This window comes from Suillus clintonianus (assembly GCF_016758775.1).
Source record: "Suillus clintonianus strain FC179 chromosome Unknown DEU56scaffold_40, whole genome shotgun sequence".
Taxonomy (NCBI): domain Eukaryota; kingdom Fungi; phylum Basidiomycota; class Agaricomycetes; order Boletales; family Suillaceae; genus Suillus; species Suillus clintonianus.
Genome location: NW_024539264.1, coordinates 69,740 through 88,280, shown reverse-complemented (window position 1 = coordinate 88,280; position 18,541 = coordinate 69,740). Strand labels below are relative to the sequence as shown.

At 49.3% G+C, this 18,541-nt stretch overlaps 7 protein-coding genes across 7 annotated transcripts; 2 read left to right on the top strand and 5 right to left on the bottom strand.

Moving 5' to 3' along the window:
• Positions 1-693: 693 nt before the first annotated feature.
• Positions 694-4,107, bottom strand: DEU56DRAFT_389008 (TPR-like protein). Its single transcript, XM_041345966.1, has 2 exons — positions 3,988-4,107; positions 694-3,934 (listed from the first exon to the last, which is right to left on the bottom strand). Exon 2 carries the CDS (start codon positions 3,847-3,849, stop codon positions 901-903), a length of 2,949 nt encoding a protein of 982 aa, XP_041207948.1. The 5' UTR covers positions 3,850-3,934; positions 3,988-4,107; the 3' UTR covers positions 694-900.
• Positions 4,108-5,156: 1,049 nt separating this feature from the next.
• On the bottom strand, positions 5,157-6,049 carry DEU56DRAFT_806484 (Prefoldin subunit 4). Its single transcript, XM_041353345.1, has 7 exons — positions 5,985-6,049; positions 5,884-5,929; positions 5,754-5,833; positions 5,640-5,707; positions 5,375-5,578; positions 5,235-5,305; positions 5,157-5,179 (listed from the first exon to the last, which is right to left on the bottom strand). The coding sequence occupies exons 1-5, from the start codon at positions 6,000-6,002 to the stop codon at positions 5,386-5,388; spliced, it is 405 nt and encodes a 134-aa protein (XP_041207947.1). The 5' UTR covers positions 6,003-6,049; the 3' UTR covers positions 5,157-5,179; positions 5,235-5,305; positions 5,375-5,385.
• A 137-nt stretch (positions 6,050-6,186) lies between these two features.
• DEU56DRAFT_737549 (PLP-dependent transferase) lies at positions 6,187-8,617 on the top strand (the record flags this gene model as incomplete). Its single annotated transcript, XM_041348592.1, has 13 exons — positions 6,187-6,381; positions 6,430-6,673; positions 6,724-6,976; positions 7,031-7,156; positions 7,209-7,227; positions 7,276-7,515; positions 7,579-7,596; positions 7,646-7,718; positions 7,767-7,803; positions 7,859-7,912; positions 7,971-8,202; positions 8,265-8,370; positions 8,535-8,617. The coding sequence occupies 13 exons, from the start codon at positions 6,187-6,189 to the stop codon at positions 8,615-8,617; spliced, it is 1,680 nt and encodes a 559-aa protein (XP_041207946.1).
• A 1,996-nt stretch (positions 8,618-10,613) lies between these two features.
• DEU56DRAFT_737498 (Endonuclease/exonuclease/phosphatase) lies at positions 10,614-12,677 on the bottom strand (the record flags this gene model as incomplete). Its single annotated transcript, XM_041348587.1, has 4 exons — positions 10,614-10,686; positions 10,739-11,398; positions 11,450-12,546; positions 12,600-12,677. 4 exons carry the CDS (start codon positions 12,675-12,677, stop codon positions 10,614-10,616), a joined length of 1,908 nt encoding a protein of 635 aa, XP_041207945.1.
• A 635-nt stretch (positions 12,678-13,312) lies between these two features.
• Positions 13,313-14,781, top strand: DEU56DRAFT_806472 (Diphosphomevalonate decarboxylase). Its single transcript, XM_041353344.1, has 3 exons — positions 13,313-13,462; positions 13,510-13,753; positions 13,804-14,781. The coding sequence occupies exons 1-3, from the start codon at positions 13,410-13,412 to the stop codon at positions 14,692-14,694; spliced, it is 1,188 nt and encodes a 395-aa protein (XP_041207944.1). The 5' UTR covers positions 13,313-13,409; the 3' UTR covers positions 14,695-14,781.
• Positions 14,782-14,972: 191 nt separating this feature from the next.
• DEU56DRAFT_806470 (uncharacterized protein) lies at positions 14,973-15,435 on the bottom strand. The gene has a single exon (XM_041353343.1). It carries the CDS (start codon positions 15,313-15,315, stop codon positions 14,980-14,982), a length of 336 nt encoding a protein of 111 aa, XP_041207943.1. The 5' UTR covers positions 15,316-15,435; the 3' UTR covers positions 14,973-14,979.
• Positions 15,436-15,499: 64 nt separating this feature from the next.
• On the bottom strand, positions 15,500-17,203 carry DEU56DRAFT_806469 (uncharacterized protein). The gene is made up of 6 exons (XM_041353342.1): positions 17,177-17,203; positions 17,102-17,105; positions 17,002-17,040; positions 16,158-16,787; positions 15,978-16,104; positions 15,500-15,926 (listed from the first exon to the last, which is right to left on the bottom strand). The coding sequence occupies exons 4-6, from the start codon at positions 16,739-16,741 to the stop codon at positions 15,645-15,647; spliced, it is 993 nt and encodes a 330-aa protein (XP_041207942.1). The 5' UTR covers positions 16,742-16,787; positions 17,002-17,040; positions 17,102-17,105; positions 17,177-17,203; the 3' UTR covers positions 15,500-15,644.
• Positions 17,204-18,541: the final 1,338 nt, after the last annotated feature.

Sequence of the window (18,541 nt, the reverse complement as noted above, 5' to 3'; positions counted from 1 at the left end):
GTCATGCACAATTTGCCTAACTTAAATCAACGCCATATGTTTGCACTTCCTGCGTTCGGACCTCTTCGGAATTGTGTTCTTTCGGAGATCGCTCGGACTTTGGACGCTAAATTGATGACTCGTCGGGTGGAACCGGGAAACAATTGGCCTGCTGCTGAATGAACTTAGTCTGCGTCCAGATCTCATGCACATGGACGACCTCACCCTTGGTGAAGAAGGAACTACTGTTTGCCTTCTATCAAGGTTACTAAGGGAGACTCACCTGTCTCTATCAAGTAATCGTGAGGTTTGGTGCGGCGCCCACAAATCTCGGCGCTTTGATACTGATGTAGATCTGCTCCTCCCCAAAGCCGCACTAACCACCAGCAAGCCGCTATCTTCTAATGTATTTCTTCTCCCATCAGAATTGGCCAGTTTAAACCGCTTTGTCCACCATCCTTCGTTCCTTCGCTCCCTCCCTTGTATTAAGTCGCCGTATTTGCATTAATAGACTATTGGAGGATGCTCGACTTCACATTTCAACTCAAGGCCATAAAAGCATTCGTCACTCTCATTTTGGCAGGCAATATCCTCCGCGCTATCACGCTTGCATCTTCTTCCATGACCTCCAGGACACAATTTGCCTGTTCGGAAACCCTCTACCAAGAATCAAGCGAGCACATAAAATAGACTACTCTCTGGGCCTACGTGAATGGTAATAACAAACACATTACAGCCAATCTCAACAGTTTGCCGAATGGATCAATACTATGAGCCCATCATCTTGCAGTACTTGAACACAATGCAAAAACAAAAGTATCGTGTAGACATGATGTGAATAACTGAGATCTACTAGGTAGGACGAGGGAATGAAAGCAATCAGGATAACAGAAAATGCGATAACATGACGAATCAATCAAACTAGACACCTATGTGAACAAACACGATCTGCTGTTCTAGTGGAATCTTCTTGCGCAACGATTTCACAGCCTTGTGCAATGCTATAGCAGCCCGTGTACAGTCCAATCTCCCTGAGCCATCGACCAGGTTGCGGTAAAAAGCGGAAACAACCTGTCGTGCAACCTCGTCGTCGACAGACCACATGGAACCTATCACGCTGCGAAATCCGGCGAATTGCATCGCCGCAGCGAGATGTATCGACTCGTCGGGACTCTTTTCATGGCCCACAGTAGTATGGCAAGCCGATAAGAATGCAAACTCCGGGTTCTGCCAGTTAGACCGGATAATGTCCTTGATCATCAACGGCCCATCGCGCATTGCGAAGGAAGAATCAAATGATTGTGCCCGATTTGGCATTCCATGGCAAGCTAGATGAAGCCACTGATTGTGATTTAATGCATCAAGTGCACCCTGGACTGTTGCGTCGCTATCCTCGAGTGATGTGAAGGAGACGACGGGCCCGAGACGCTGAGCGACGATGGCTAACTCAGGAGCGACATGGCGGAGTTCCTTCCCTCTGTCCGGATTCGCTTGACCGATGGCAACAAAATGTTGTGCAGACACCTCTTGAGAAACCCGTCTCGCCCGAATGAGTGTCGCCAAAGTGGGGGTGTAAGAGGAGATATAAATCTGAGATAAATTGTCTTTGTTCTTCTCGTACGGTCCTGCTGCATGTAGAGGAAGAAGCGTGAACTCAGCAGTGGGACACCACCAGATACGCGAGCCATGGTGAATGTTAGATGCCCTAAGAGCTTGGACCACGGGGTCAACAACACAATCCCAAAGCTTGCGGAGGATGCTTGCGAGCTTGTTTTGATAATTAGAAGTACCAAATTGTTCTGTGAGGGACTGAAACTCCGCAGACAACTCGGAGACTTCAGTCTGCGGAATATCGAGTGGAACGTGGACAGGATCTTGTTCGCTGAAGATGATCAAGGCGTCGCAGCCATATCGGCTTGCATTGATGATGACGACAGGACCTTCCTCAGCGGCTTTCTGGAGGTCGGAAAACAGTGGGGGCAGGAGAAACCGAGAAAAGTCAGGCAGCATGCGGATGCGGGAGACGACATCATTCCATTGCACGGTCAGTTGTCGGATTTGTGGGGACGGCTCTTCAGTAGACTGATTGAACGCGCTACGAAGGCCAAAGCTCAGCTGCTTGAACTCTTTCTCTAAGGCTGCACCCGTGTCACCGGATAGCAAAAGTTCATTGAGCGGTGAGCGTAAGCGTGCCAAATGGGTCCAGAATACTGCACGGCCTTGCTCCACCATTTCCACAGCAGTTGTCAACGCACCATGACGAACACTGCACGAGAAGGCATCCATGGCAAGCGAAGCAATAGCCGTCCTGACGACATCAAAATGACGTGGAGAAGATGATGACAATATAGTAACATGCTGATCTAGGAATTTCAATGCAGTTAGATAGGCAAGCATTGCAGAGTCATGGTTCCTCTCCTCAGCAGAGGTGGCCCATGACTTGGCAGCAGTAAGATCCCTATGAGAGACTGCATGAGATAGGTAGGGGAGTTCCACATACAGCCTGAATGCTTCATCCAGGTCAGACGGGATGCCCCGCTGCTCGAATCTGTTCTGAAGGCTGTTGGCAAGATTGATGAGAGTTGTTGATCGATTAGAATGACCGGGGGGACAAAGGAGTAGTGCAGCCCGATGGAGCTCGATGGCCTCATCAAGGTCAGACATGACGCCCTGCTTCTTGAATCTGTTTTGAAGACTATTGGCAAGATTGTTGAGAGGCGTTGATCGCTCAGAATGACCGGGGGGACGAAGGAGTAGTGCAGCCCGATGGAGCTCTATGGCCTCATCAAGGTCAGATGTGACGCCATGCTGCTTGAATCTGTTTTTAAGACCGTTGGCAAGATTGTTGAGGGGCGTTGATCGCTCAGAATGACCGGGGGGACGAAGGAGTAGTGCAGCACGATGGAGCTCTATGGCCTCATCAAGGTCAGATGTGACGCCATGCTGCTTGAATCTGTTTTGAAGACCGCTGGCAAGATTGTTGAGAGATGCTGATCGCTCAGAATGACCGGGGGAACGAAGGAGTAGTGCAGCCCGATGAAGCTCGATAGCCTCATCAAGGTCAGACGGGACGCCCCGCTGCTGGAATCTGTTTTGAAGGCCGAAGGCAAGATTGTTGAGAGACGCTGATTGATCAGAATGACCAGGGGGACAAAGGAGTAGTGCAGCTCGATGGAGCTCGATGGCCTCATCAAGGTCAGACGGGACGCCCCGCTGCTGGAATCTGTCTCGAAGGCCGAGGGCAAGATTGTCGAGAGACACTGATCGACTAGAATGACCGGGGGGACGAAGGAGTAGTGCAGCCCGATGGAGCTCGATAGCCTCATCAAGGTCAGACGGGACGCCCCGCTGCTTGAATCTGCTTTGAAGGCTGTTGCCAAGATTGTTGAGAGGCGTTGATCGCTGAGAATGACCGGGGGGATGAAGGAGTAGTGCAGCCCGATGGAGCTCGATAGCTTCGTCGAGGTCAGACGGGACGCCCTGCTTCTTGAATCTGTTTCGAAGGCTGAGGGCAAGATTGTCGAGAGACACTGATCGACAATAATGACCGGGGGGACGAAGGAGTAGTGCAGCCCGGTGGAGCTCAATGGCCTCATTAAGGTCAGATGTGACGCCCCGCTGCTGGAATCTGTTTCGAAGGCTGTTGGCAAGATTGTTGAGAGACGCTGATCGCTCGGGGTGACCGGGGGGACGAAGGAGTAGTGCAGCCCGATGAAGCTCGATAGCCTCATCAAGGTCAGACGGGACGCCCCGCTGCTTGAATCTGCTTTGAAGGCTGATGGCAAGATTGCTGAGAGACGTTGATTGATTAGAATGACCGGGGGGACAGCTCTGCAAGGCCGCTCGACACTTTTCCACCCTGTCCGCCATATGTGCTATCGTAATCAAGATACACGATTATTGACAAGAAGATAGGGAGAATGAAGCCAAAGAGCGCAATTGGGCGAAAACAACACTGTGCCTTTCATGAGTACAAAATCCAGGTAGATGTTTGCGATGCGCACGCACAGAAATTCGAGCACTGAAACCTGTAGAGGAAATGATATGAGATGATATGGCTGAACTTGTGTATGTAATCATAGGAACTAACACTTACATGCATGAGGTGACAGCCACGTATACAGGAATTTGCAACTCACACCGAGATAGGCTTGTTCAACGTTCAAACGTTCAAGTCCCAACTACAGCCCTGGGGCACGAAAGATTGGTAAAGTCGTGGCGAACTCTGCTAAGTACTATACGTACATCAGTGTCTGAGGCTGTGTCAGTATTTGTGATTCACAATATTGTATCCTTCTTTTTTCGGCATGTTCTAGCTTATCTGGGATCTATCACCTTTTCTCCTTCTTCCCACCCCGCTGCCTTGTCCCGTGCACTACCGCCCTGCCTGGTACCACTGTCGGGCGGCCGCGATGGGAGCAGGCCCCTGAAAAGGATGATTGTCCTCGTGGCACAGACAGCAGTACCTGCAATATGGATGATCATCTTGAAAAATGCTGGGCGCTGGGCGCTGTTGGCGTAGCAAAAAAGGATGAGCATGGTGAGAAATGCATATGAGCAAAATAGATAAAACGTACGCCCGAATACGACATTCCCCAATGCTGTATCTTGCGTGCGGACGCTGGCCAAGGGGGAATGATAGGAACTCAACAGCTTACCTAGAATCCTCCAGCGATGTATTCAATTCTCAGGTACTGCCCACTCTGTGATTGTCTTGTCGGTGTTACCACCGAGGATCTGCTTACCATTCAGAGAAAATAGCGTAGGACAAGGACGACCACTCGCCATATTCAAATGTAGTGACAGATTGTCGACACGAGATCCGTGAGATGTGGATACGTTCATCATAAGCCGCGTATACGAGGGTGCCAGCAGGGTTTCAACCCGCACCCAACCCGCGGCACTCGGGAGGTAAGGTTGCACATTGAGACCCAAGTCATATGGACAATGTCGATTCCTCAGCATCGGACCGGCAGCTCAAGTGAATGATGCGCTTTTTCTACAGAGTGATGCGAAGCCAACTACCGACTGGACTCGGTGGGAGCGTTCAACACCAAGCCAGTCCAGCCTTAAGGACGACAGAAATGTGAACACTGTTTTACAGACCTAAATTCCTTGGTACGGAGCGTCTTATTGTGCATGAATGTCGCCCCATTTGTGAACTATTATAGGGGACTCGCCTTCTTTGTTGACGGCTGGACTATTTGGTGATGATATCATAATCGTGCACGCACAGGTTCCAAGGTGCTGCATACAAATCGTGACATACACCATGATATGTCGAAGATGCCGCGATTGTAGCTCATCAAATACAAATGTAACTGACCTGCATAACATTAATCAGAATAATACGATGAGGATGATAACACCCTGATGAGTCTGAGTAACACTTTACGCTGATACTGATTATTCATCGAGGTTGATTGCGCGGCCAAACCTGGCGTACAACGTAACTTTTAGTTCCTTCATCTCCTTTTCGCATTGTTCCGCGCCAGCTGATAAGTCTAAGACTTGTGCAGATATAGCCGCCTGGTCCTTTTCAAGTCGTTTCATCGCGCGGGGTTGGGGCAGGTGAAGGAAAGATTCGCCGATCTTGTATCTGATTATACGGTCAATAAAGTCAGTCCTTGTTCATGCGATAGCACGATCTTCAGACGCACAGCACACTTTCGTCCTCGTCGGTAAGCTCGAGCTCTGTAGACAGGTCATCCAATGCTTCCTTCTCTTGCTGAACTATCATGAGACTAGAACAAGTGTTTGCCTTGCCAACACACCTTGAGTTCCTCGAGTCGTTCCTCTATACTCCTGAGACGAGTATTTAGTTTGGAGAACGTGTTGATGCGTTGCTGATCCTCTACAAGCACTCAATTGACTGACGCCCTGAGTGTCAAAGACAGAACACACCCCAAGTAACCTCAGTTCCATCGTCGTTCTCCTCCTCTTCTGCAAGCTTAAATGCATTTATTCAGTGATCCTCGCTTCATGATTAAATGTCAAAGAGATACCATCCGCATGTTGTTCATGGTGGTGGTTCGGAAGCAGATTATGAGCTCGGCAAATTGATCTGCTGCCGGAGGGCGTCAAATATAAAACTGATGCTATTAGGCGACCTGCTGTAACTTGTCACAGGGACGGCTTGTGTTTCGAACTCACGCTCGTCTTCTACATATATACTGCGGAAGGCTCGCTCGTCGATTTCAACTAAAAATGTCTTCCCTCAAGCTTATTTTGCAAGACCCAGTGATCGTTAGGGATTTCTTGCGAACCAGGACACCATACGAGGCAGCAAAGACAGCACTGTTCTTCTATTTCGTCGCAACTCAATCCCTTAAGCTCTGCAGGCACGTCCAAGCTCGAGGCTTAACTGACTCTTTGAGAGATTCCTGGACATGGACATACAAGGTGCGTGGCTTTCGTGTCTTACTGCTTTGAGAGCTGACCGAAAGACAGCAAGTATTACTGCTAGCATTGAAAGTACCCTCAGTGAAGAAGGACGTTCAGGAGCAGTTGAACAAAGCAAGGCTGGATATTGAGGGCAAGCTCGTACCCCAGGGAGCCGACGTTTCGCGACATCTCGCTCTCCCAGACGAAGGACAGTCAGTGGAGTGGATATTAGCAGAGATGGAGAAAATGGATGGCGAGTTGGGTCCGCATGCTGATTGGAGACATGGGAAATTATCAGGGGCAGTCTACCGTGCGTCCATCACCTCAATGAAAGCCTTCCTATTATACCCTTTTAAACAGACGGGGGAGAGGCTTTGTCAAAAGTCATTGTCGCTGCTTTCGAGCGTTATACAGTTTCCAACCCTTTGCATCCGGACGTCTTCCCTGCTATCCGCAAGATGGAAGCTGAAATCGTCTCAATGTGCCTACGGATGTACAACAACCCTGATGGAGCTGGTACCATGACTTCAGGCGGTACCGAGTCTATTGTTATGGCTATCAAAACTTACAGAGACTGGGCACGAGAGGTAAAGGGTATCACGGACCCTGAGATGTGGGTATTGAGGCTTGTAATATGTGAACTACGGTCCTGATATTGATATCACAGGATTGTTCCGGCAACCGCTCACGCCGCATTTGACAAAGGCGGAGCGTACATGAAAGTCAAAGTTCACCTAGTTCCAGTAGACCCAGTAACACGAAAGGTAAACATGAAACGCGTTCGTAGAGCCATGTGAGTTTTCTTTCCTATGTCAATGATATGTTGCTCAGATGTTTTCCAATAGAAACCGCAACACGATCCTTGTAAGCATCTCCTTTGTCGCAGTAGTAATATTGAACACTGTTGTGCAGATTGTAGGGTCAGCTGTCAATTTTCCGGATGGAAATCAAGACGATATAGTTGCTTTGGGCGCACTCGCTGCAAAGCATAACATTGGTCTGCATGTTGACTGTTGCCTTGGGTCCTTCATTGTGCCATTCCTCGAGAAAGCAGGTCTTTCTGACGGAGAAGACGGGGGCGCAAGGTATAAACTCAGCCCGTTCGACTTCAGAGTCCGTGGAGTTACTAGTATCAGTTGTGACACTCATAAGGTAAATTTTCATCATTCAATTCAGTTGCGTGTAATTGACGAAGATGTTTCATTGTCATAATAGTATGGGTTTGCACCCAAGGTCAGGCTCCATTCATGTGCACCTCGTGAATGCTTACCGGATCTCATAGGGGTCTTCTGTAATCATGTATCGCGACGCTGCTTTGCGGCGTCATCAATACTACATCACACCTTACTGGACAGGTTCGTAATATCCTGGAAAACGTTCCTACCAACTTCAATTCTTTGCAGGTGGCGTCTATGCCAGCCCAAGTCTGTCAGGATCCCGGTGCGTTCATTCCTAGTTCCATTGTTTTTGCGCCTGACCTTTCATGCGCCCTTAGACCCGGTGCGTTGATCGCAGGAACCTGGGCAGCGATGCAATACATGGGATCGGAGTGCGTATTTTTGAATTCCATCTGATTTGTTCTTATAATTCTTGAATCCATTTCTTAGCGGTTATCTAAAGTCCTGCCGTGAAATTGTTTCATGCGCGCGTACGATTGCCAATACCATCACAAATTCCATCCCAGAATTGTATGTACTCGGCTCCCCACCCGCTTCTGTCGTCGCATTTGGGTCCAAGTCTCCTGAGGTGAATGTCCTTGAGGTCGGAGACGCAATGTCAAAGAAAGGCTGGCATCTTAATGCGCTGTCCGGACCGGCTGCGGTACATATCGCATGCACAGTAGGTTTCCTTGTTGTATTCTCCGCAGCCGTGGGGGACTGATTCATGTTCTTACTTGAAAGCGCCTTACGCTCCCGCTTGTTGATACGTTCATCGCGGATCTCAGGAAGTCTGTGGAAGAAGCCAAATTGGCACCGTCTGGGAAGGGGACGATGGTTATGCTCTACGGTACGTCTTAAAGTCGAATAATTGAATTTGTGGACAAGTTTTGTGACCCGGCAATGATGTCCACAAGTCTGCTGCTTTGTCCTATTTTCCCCCTTTCTTCCACCTTTGCTTCATCAACTGTCACGATCATGATGATGTATGGTTGACCTTACTACCCTTTTCAGGACTCGGAAAATCCAGCGCCGTCGGCCCAGATATGGTCAGCGAGGTCGCTACGATGTTCTTGGATACATTGTATAAGGCTTGAGGTACTCTTGTTTTGCTGCGTAGACACGGAGCACTCTTGTACATGTGGTTTGCATCTTTAGCATCTCGGAAGGATGTATTTTAATTGATTCTAGGTGCCTTACCATACTTCATCCAACGGCGGATCATGCATAATGCAATGGTATCGCAATTTCGTATGGAATATCTGTCAGCGTTAAGCCCACCGGGAGCTCTTTGTGTTTCTCGTTGGTTTCGAATTAAGCGCATTGCAATCAAGATCGATTGCAGGCATTAAAGCGTGAGTTTCGCTGGGAGGAAGTATAGGACAGTATTCAATTGAAACCAAATATCTTCCCACCACTGCTGTACATCCAGGCACAAACACACCCCAAAAACGCTCCCGATACCTGATATTCCAGGCCAACGAAACCAAAAAGGAAGATCGGCGCGTTCACTCCAGTATTAGTTGAGGCTCGCGCCCTCCCGTCAATTTCCATAACTCAAGATTCTACATAGTAACATTTAGTTAATATACCACCGGTCTTTGACATCAGCATGTGAGCCATCTCGTTCTAGATCTATGTCTATAACTAACCTCTGAGTAACCTTCTTCAGCTTCCATTCTCAAGGGACCATCGTTCCCTTCTGGTTTGTACCTATTTGATTGCCTATTGGTTGTACCCTAGTCTTGGAACTCAATTGTTGCACCCTGACAATAGAAACAGGGAGAGCATTTAGAGGGTGATTGAGTGGTGCCTGGTTATGCACAATTCTTTCATCTGACACGGAGTCCTCGGTCCCCTGTCTACGTGCCGGAGTCATGATATCGGTGCTCCCTCTTTTATCGGGTGGAATGCGCTGAAACCAAGCACTGGAATATTTGAAACAAGGCCGATACTCGGGCCTTTCCGAACTGCGTAGCGCATTCTACGTGTTCATTCATATTGCCATTTCAATGCCTCGAATTCCATATCATTAGTACCCGTTTCGATGGGTTTCATCTCAGCTCGGGCTGATACATAACACCAGATAAGTAAGTTACTCGAGCTTCCATTCCAAAGGAACCGTCATTCCCTTCTGGTCTGTTATGTTCATTCCCCGTTTTTCATACGCTGATAAGTTTTGGAAGAAAGCAGTAAATCAAATTCAGGTCGTTCCATGGCCCCTTGGGCCTACAGGCCGTCACGCTTTCCAGTGTAAAGTCCGGTGTAAAATAACTCACGGGCGAACGTCCGAGATCATACCTCAGATTCATCATTAATAACGTTCGCGTGCTGTGAATTGCGCCACGACGATTTGAGCGAACAAGAGGCTCTAGGAACGGTACTGAGTACTATCATGCATCGACCGTCTCCCCTTCCCTTTTGGTTTAATCAGCTCGAATGTCAGGCCTCAGGAGCGCATTTTGTCGCACCTCATGACGGATGAATGCCTTGTAAAAACCCGACCCGTCGGAGCGTTGTGAGTAATCATGAATCCAAATAATGTCATAGCCTCGATCGAACTGAGCAATGGCACAAAAAACCCATGTCAATCGTTTTGCATAATCATATGTCAAGTCCGAGTGTTTAGTACTGCCGGAATCACTTGCCGTACACTCCACTTTAGTCGTCAACACCACCTGGAGCAGAAAAATATTTAGAGAGCAGAGATGGAATAGCCGTTTCATATACAAAGAACCGTACAGCACAAGCTACAAAGTTTGTCGTATGTATGTGTATGTATGTTGATGGCGCTTGAAGGGGGCGCAAACATTATAATGAACACCTCAAAAGGAAGAAAAAATTGGGGGAGGGGGGACAAACTGAAAAAAAGTAAGAAAAAAAAGAAGATAAAACAAAAACCGTACGCAAACTTGAAAGAATGAAACGACGACGGCAGCAGCATCAACAAACAGTGAAACGTTGGACATGAAAAGAATACCATGAATATGTGATATGTGTGCACCCCGATATGTAGAACCAATGTACCGCCAAATACATGTGCGTACAAGAAATGAGACGATAAATGATATGTTTGGATGTTTGTTAGCTTATTCAGGACGGCGTTGGTAGCAAGGCTTGGGGCCTTGGAGGCTTCACGCGGAACTCGCTGATGATGCATATGTGACTATCAAGTATGTCAATAAAAATCCCACAATCCTAAAAGACAGGAAACTTACTCCGATGGGAAATGGGCATTCGGGAACCCTACTACTTTTTCCAAGTACCCTCTGTCCACTTCTCCCAGTACTGCATTCACAGCCAGATTTGCGGTTGAATACCATATATAGTCGATCTCGCCCTGGAAGCTCGGCGTATAATTCGTCAGGGGGAGTTCGCCTGCCGCCGCATTCGCGCTCTTGAGCCCCAAACGATGCCGCAACCCATCCGTGGTATACCGCCCATACAAATGACTCATAAAATCTGGATGGTCCGGCGGCACACTCCCGTTCGAGAGGAACTCATACACGCCCGAAGATGGGACGCTATTAAAGTCTCCGCAAATGATCAGCGGGATCTTGCTTCCATCGCTATAGACGGGTGCACGGGGCGTATCCGGCCTTGGGGGTAGCCGTGCAAAGTTCGCAGCGATCTTCTCGATCTCGTCGACGAGGAGTGCGGCTTGGACGAGCTTGACATCGCGATAGGCGGGATCCCAATGGATGTGCGCGTTCGCGAGAATGATGCGAGTGCCGGTTTCTTTCACCTCAAAGAGGCAGATGACGGCGATATGGTCTTTGCCTAACACTCGGTTGAACATGTCATCTGTTTTCTTGAAGTCGGGGCGCTGCATTGCGACGGTGCTGAATTCAATGAGCTGGCGTTCGACAAGGGAATATCTGATAAAGTAAATAAAGTCAACTTAAAGGCAACACGAAAAGAACACTCACTTGTCTGCCTTGTAGAACGTCGCACACCCATCGACCTGCCGGCGATCTGCATCACTCATCGTCTTATACCTGCTCTTCGGCCAATAAATTCCTTCATACCCCTGCCCCTGCAGATGCTTCACAAAGTAGTCCTCGTACTGTGCGATATCCACTTCCTGCAGGCACAAAAAGTCGGTATCGTAATTCATTATCTCCGTCAATATCAATTCCTTTCTATAATCCCAGCTGAGTGCCCACGACGGTGTGTATCCGTATAGTCGCTCCGTCGCGTACTTCTCACAGAGAATGTTGTAGCAGAGAGCGCTGAATGTCTCTGTCGTAGGATCTGAGGCAACGACTTCGCGCTCTTGAGGCGAGAGGAGGGACTTCCACAGACGCTCTGGAGGTGGAGCTGGGACAGGGCAACTGTCTCGCAGGTAGGAAATGAGAGCGGGTGTGCCGTCCTTCTGCACAATTGCCTTGAGAGACGCGTCAATCGGATTACCCTCGACACCGATTGTCTGCAGCTGGTGCAAACTACCCAGTTCGGGTGGAAGGGACATAAGGTGGTTGTCGAACAGGTACAACTCCTTCAGTTGGGTGAGCATGCCGAGCTCAGCGGGAACGGTTGAGAGATTGTTTCCGCTAAGATCGAGGAGCTCAAGATGGCGAAGCTTTGCGATCCCAGGGGGTATGGAGGTGAGAGCGTTATGATTGAGATAAAGGTTAATGAGGAAAGTGAATGCAAAGAGGCCGGAGGACGGTGGGATGGTCTTAATATTGATGCCACCCATGTCAAGGGAGCTCCAGGTGTTCTGTGGAGGTTTGGCGGTAGGCCGCGGGGCCTCGGCAATTGGGGCAACAGTGGATGAGGGGTGGTTGACCACAGCATTTGTGACGCCTGGTGAGCTGTCACCGGCACTCAAGGCGGGGGTGGAGGAGAGAGCTGGTGTTTCGGGTGGGTCTTTCGAGGAAGATTCTGTGATGTCAGTGTTTGTGCTAGGACTCGGCTTGACAAGATTAGGATTTGTGATAGGGATAGCGGATTTGATGACCGTGCGCGAGGCCATGGCGCTAGCACGGGCACGGTGATGTGAAGACCGAGAGGACCTGATCATCTTTACATGACGTATTATAAGATTAAATTAAGCGGGGCACTGCTCGAACGTACCTCACACTTGAGAAGCTGTTGCTGCCAATGGGGTGTTATGATCTGGCTGCCTACACTTCCTGGTGATCCTTGACCCATATGCTGCGGATGGATGTGACCATTGGGTGGGGAGGGGTAGTGAGACAAAGAATTCTGGTGTTGGTGATGAGGGAGCGGGGGATGTGAAAGGGGATGATGGGGGTGATGCTGCAGAGGATTCACAGCACCATTTGTATAGAGCGGGTAACCTGGAGATGGTGGAGGTGGACCTATGCTCTGCTGTGGGTGATGCGTATGTGTGTGGTTAACATTGCGAGACCAAGGGGACTGGTCTTGAACATTAACGTGGTGGGGGTGGTTTGCGAGTTTGTGTGAAATTGCGGGCGACTGCGAAGGGTAGAACATCGCATCTGGGCCAACGCAATATCACACTAAGGAAATATGCACTGCAAGGAGACTCTACACGTCAGGCGTCAGAAATACACGATAGTATAAACAGAAGAAGAGAGACGGTTTATGTATCTTTGACGAATATGTTGCTCGCTGCCGTCGTGGTGGTGGTCGTTGTTGTCGTCAGTGGAGTCGGTGGAATAGACAACACAATAATTCAAGTCAAAAGCTCGACAACCAAGTCCAGCCAGTGCGACACTGCCACTGTTACACCGGCTAACGGACGGCGTGACCGGGTCACATTGATTTCTTAGCACAGCCACTTTTAATCGCTAACAATTCCTCGATCGCGAATAAGGATTAAGATTGCTCGTACGATACACTTTTATTGAAACTTATAAGACCACACCCAAATCCAATAATTTCTGTTCTCATTCCACCATGTCCGTCTACCAAGCAACAACATCTGCGCCAGTTAACATCGCTTGCATAAAGTAATCATCACATTATGTGTTTGATCTAATCTAACATATCATTATAGATACTGGGGCAAGCGCAATGAGTCACTCATCCTGCCCACCAACTCCTCGCTCTCCGTTACTCTGAGCCAGGACAACCTGCGCAGCACAACCACCGCACGCGCTGACCCTTCCTTCGCCGCTGATTGCCTCTGGCTCAATGGCAAGGTAGACCCGATCAAAGCCGGCGGTCGTCTTCACACGTGCATCACCGAAATGAAGCGTCTCCGTGCAGCCTTTGAAGTAGCTAACCCCGATCAACCAAAGGTGCGTACTTCTCCATACTCCCGCGCACCACATCACTAACGCACGCCCAGATCGCCGCTTTCAACGTCCACATCTGCTCCTTTAACAACTTCCCCACCGCAGCTGGCCTGGCTTCCTCCGCTTCGGGCTTCGCAGCTCTCGTATTCGCACTCGCTAAACTCTACGCGCTCCCTCAAACTCCTGAGGAACTCAGCCTCATCGCCCGTCGCGGCTCCGGCAGTGCATGTCGCTCCCTCTTCGGCGGTTTCGTCGCCTGGGACATGGGCAGTGACGACGCAACCGGCCTAGACAGCAAAGCCCGCCAAGTCGCCCCAGAATCCCACTGGCCCGAGATGGAAGCCCTTATCTGCGTCGTCAACGACGCCAAGAAAGGCACCAGCAGCACCAGCGGCATGCAACGCACCGTCGTCACCTCCGCGCTCCTCCAGCACCGCATCGGATTCGTCGTTCCCTCCCGCATGGCCGACATCGAGCGTGCCATCGCAGACAAGAATTTCGGTGACTTTGCGGAGATCACCATGAGGGACTCGAACCAGTTCCATGCTGTCGCTCTTGACACCTACCCCCCCATTTTCTACATGAACGACGTCAGTCGCTCCATCATCGCTATCATCACCGAGTACAACCGTCTCTCTGAGCAGCCCAAGGCTGCTTACACTTACGATGCAGGCCCAAATGCCGTCATCTACGCACTCACTCCCAACGTCCGCGAGATAGCACAGCTTGTTCTGTACTACTTCCCCCAAGCAGAGAAGGTCGTCATCGGAGGGCAGGAAGTACAAGCTGCATTGCCAGAGGGATTCAATGAGGCTGTTGCCAAGCGGTGGGAGTTGGGCGCTGTTAAGGGGCTTATTCACACCCGTGTCGGTGACGGGCCCCGGGTTTTGAGAGATAGCGAGGCGTTGTTGAATGCCCAGGGCATCCCCAAAACGCTTGCCTGAGTAAAAATAGAACAATTATAAAATCGCATGTTATTTTGTATCTTAGGGTGGAATTTGTTGCAATTGCATCTGAATATTTGAATCATATCTCTGCAGCATCTTCGCAACCTCCCAAAGCGACATTTCAACGACTCGACATGTTCCAGGCTCTGGAGAGTCGTCTTCATAAATAACTATAAGTACTCATTTGCGCAAGCTACTGATACATACCACTCGAATTTAGGTTCCAAAAACAAAACAAAAAGTGGTCAATCTCTCCCTCATATCCCCGGGCCATCCTCCGTATTAACCATACCCCCATAACTGCAACAAGCTCTCAAACGCCTCCGTGCACTCAGGCTGTCTGAACAGCTCGAGTGGCAGCGGCTCCGTCGACGCGTCTTGTAGTGTAGTTGCCCCGGGATCTTCATTTATGACAAGCACCGTGTACCGATGCTTCTGTTCATTAGAGATAACAGTGGCCGGCATGCTGGCATTGGACATATTGTCATCAACTCCATTGTCTAGTCGGCTTGTCCAAGCATCGTCAGGCGTGTTTGGGCGCGGACGCTTTTTGGATGGCTCTTCAAGGAGATTACTGTCTTTGGGTGAGCTTGTAGACCCAATGGAGCTGTCGTCCATGGTAATTGGAGTCGAGAGATGCCCCAGGAGTGCCCTGAAAACGCTCGTCTCCTCAGGACTTTTGTGATACACCACCGCAGACCCTTCAGTTTGTGGACAGCGCAATGCCGTCACTGCGGGTTGTTCTTCGCACATCTCTCGGAATATATACACAGTCAATATAAACATCCCTCGGAGGAGCTCGTGACTTATGCTGTTGTCGGATCTGGTACTTTGCTCGCCTGATAATTTCCTCAGGTGCAACTCTGAAAAGTAAGCGCATACACCATGAATATAATACATTCTACATTCAATCCAGAACCGATAATACTCGTCCTCCACGCGAAAAGCTAAGTATTCCTCGTCAAAAAGTACCAAATAATGAACAAGGACTGCGAATGAGAACCCAGCAAAAACGCCTTTTTCGGCGAGTGCTTGTCAAGGATCCATACCAGAGCTGTGGCAAATAAGCAGCTTCCTATGATGTATTGATTTTCGATGAAGGCCAGCATAACCAGCATATGACAAGCTGTTAATATGACCTTCGTCTTGCGGACGGATCTGAGAAGGACGGGTATGGTGGGGACGCCGGCCTTCAGATCATCATCAAAATCACGGACATCATTCATTGCCTATAGACATAATTCAAGGTCAAATTATTTGATCATGCACTATCTGCTTACTGCGTGACATGAGCGGTTGACCGTCGACCAGACTATCAGTTGAGCGGTACTCCACGGAGACGGTAGCGTGTCGGCCAGATTTCCTGATCCTGACAATACAGATAGGACAATAGCGTAGATGCCACATCTGAAAAGCATTGGTATACGGGTACAACGTCCAAAGCAAATATGCAGACGTACCCTCGAATGACACCGCTAAATATGGCTTTCATGCCAGGGACGCGTTTGATAACCAGAGTAGGTGGAGGTGTAGAAGGCTGGTGGTGACTGTCCTTAACAAACCTCCCGAGGAGGTGCCTCGAAATCAGCCCAAACATATTGAAGCTGATCGGAATGTTCCAGAGCAAGGCAGGGGCTAAGACGGCTGCCGTGGTGAGGAGGGTCGAAAGTGGACATAGAGATAGTGTCAATGCAAGGAGCACAGCGCTGGCGGTGAGGAAGATTCGTGCATATACAAACCAAGAGGCGAGGCGTGGGTCGTATGCGTTCTTGCGGTCAGACAAGAATTCCTCCTCTTTATCCTTGAGATGGTCAGCCCCCATCGCAAGGATATCCGATGCCACGCAAATGGTTATCTGTGAAGATAATTGGATCAGCGATATTCTCTGGTAGTAAACCAGTGAGCATACTGATCTCCAATCGATATTTCCATTGGCAGACATGACATAGGACATAAGGGAAGACAGGGCCAAGCTGTTCATCGATATTACGATGGGCCGAAAGATGAGCTGACTTGCAAGCTTCGGGATCGTGAGGGTTGACATATTGATGGAAATTGAACAGCAGGCAAATTGAATGCCACTCTCTGCCACTTTTTATACTGAGCCATCGAGTTGAACAAATAAGAGGGTCCAGTCGTACACAGGTCCTAAAACAGCTGGTTCAATTATCATCATAATAATGAGGCACTGCAAAAATAATAAATTTCTGCGTACTAAGACTCCGAAGCTGTGATGTACCTAGTCGACTAGGATTTGGGCTAACAGGCCCCCGGGTGACGTATGACGAAACCCCAGACTTGCACGGCCGCGAGGAGACGGGTCATTCTATACAAGAATCCGAGGAGGCTGGCAAGTTAAGATGTCGGTGTACTAGTACTTTCGCAATCGATTTGAGGCTAAAAGATGGTACGCTAGGGCAACTTGGTGTTACGTCGTAACCGTGGTTTTTCGAGTCGGCAGCTATACCACGCTTAAACGGGTCACACATCACTCTGTCACGCGCACACCACACCCCATCTTCATTCGAGTCTAAGCTCTGCCTAGGGGAGTTCGAGTCCATGCTTTTGATATGAGAGTTGGCCTTCATTGCAGCTCACGCCTCTCCCGGTCTCCATATTTAAGCGCGACCATAATCAAGTTATCTAAAAGATCTGGTCAGTACTGAGTAAATCGCCCTTGTGGTGACGTATTGCCAGTGTTCGTAAGTAACTAACACAAACGTTGTTCTCCTGTCCTACTCAAGGTAGAGACGTCACTGTGCCCACTCCGCTTGAACCCTGGACCCCTGGTTCCTGTCATCTCACGTACCAGTCGTTCTTTGCAACATCAACTGGCGACTTGTTTGGCATCGATAGGGTCACCAGTTTAGTTTGGTAAATGTTTCCGTTGCTCTCCTTTCCCCTTTTACGTGATTTTGAACTCGGAGCTGACGTTTGCAGCCGTTCGCCCTTGGTTTTGCTACAGGCCCAGGAACGGGGTCACCATCATGGCTATCCACGCCAGAATGCTTTAGGAAGACTGGTATATACCATATAACGGTCCGTCAGAAGTTCAAACCACCCAACAGTGTCCAGCAAGATACTTTGGACTATGCACCACGTCCGCGTTAGCCGGGACGACGGACAAGTCATATTTATGCTGAAGATTTATGCGGTCAACAGTGTACGGACAAGTCATGTTTATGCTGAAGATTTCTGCGGTCAACAGTGTCATAGTCCAGCTTGGCCCTTCAAATCGAGGTTGACATGTGATGCATGTGATGGCCGAAGGCCTGGCATCGGGCGCTTCTGGGATGGGATCAAAACGAATGCGTAGACAACAATGTGGTCTTGTCCTCGGACTTCACGTCTCTTGAAATGGAGACAAAGGCGCTTTCACATTTAATGCCCCCAACTTCCTTCCTTGGCACTGCGAAAGCAATGTACAGGGTGCGGGTTGTGAAGGGGCTCTACGCTGGGTGCGGTATTACTGTTTCTCGATCAATACCCAGCTGAACTAGCCGGTTTGGGTAGTAGAGAACAAGTGCATCCGGGCTCAATTCGCACTTCTGAGAATCGCCCCCGTATTTCTCTTCTCTTCTCAGCGCTCACGAGCTTTTTAATTTTTGGCCCACCATCCCATCTTCATCTCAGTGTGTTTGGGTCCAGACTGTCTGCCTAGTGCACACAGTCCTGATCTAAACGCGCTCAGGAGAGTGTTTTTTCCAATCGCGATCCTTAGTATTATATCTCGGGATCATCTCTTCGCGCCTAGACCCTCACACACGCACTCGCATGCACCGTGAATAGCGAATCCCGCATGCCTCACCGGTTCGTCTAATTTGTTCAACTTGTTTTTCAAGTT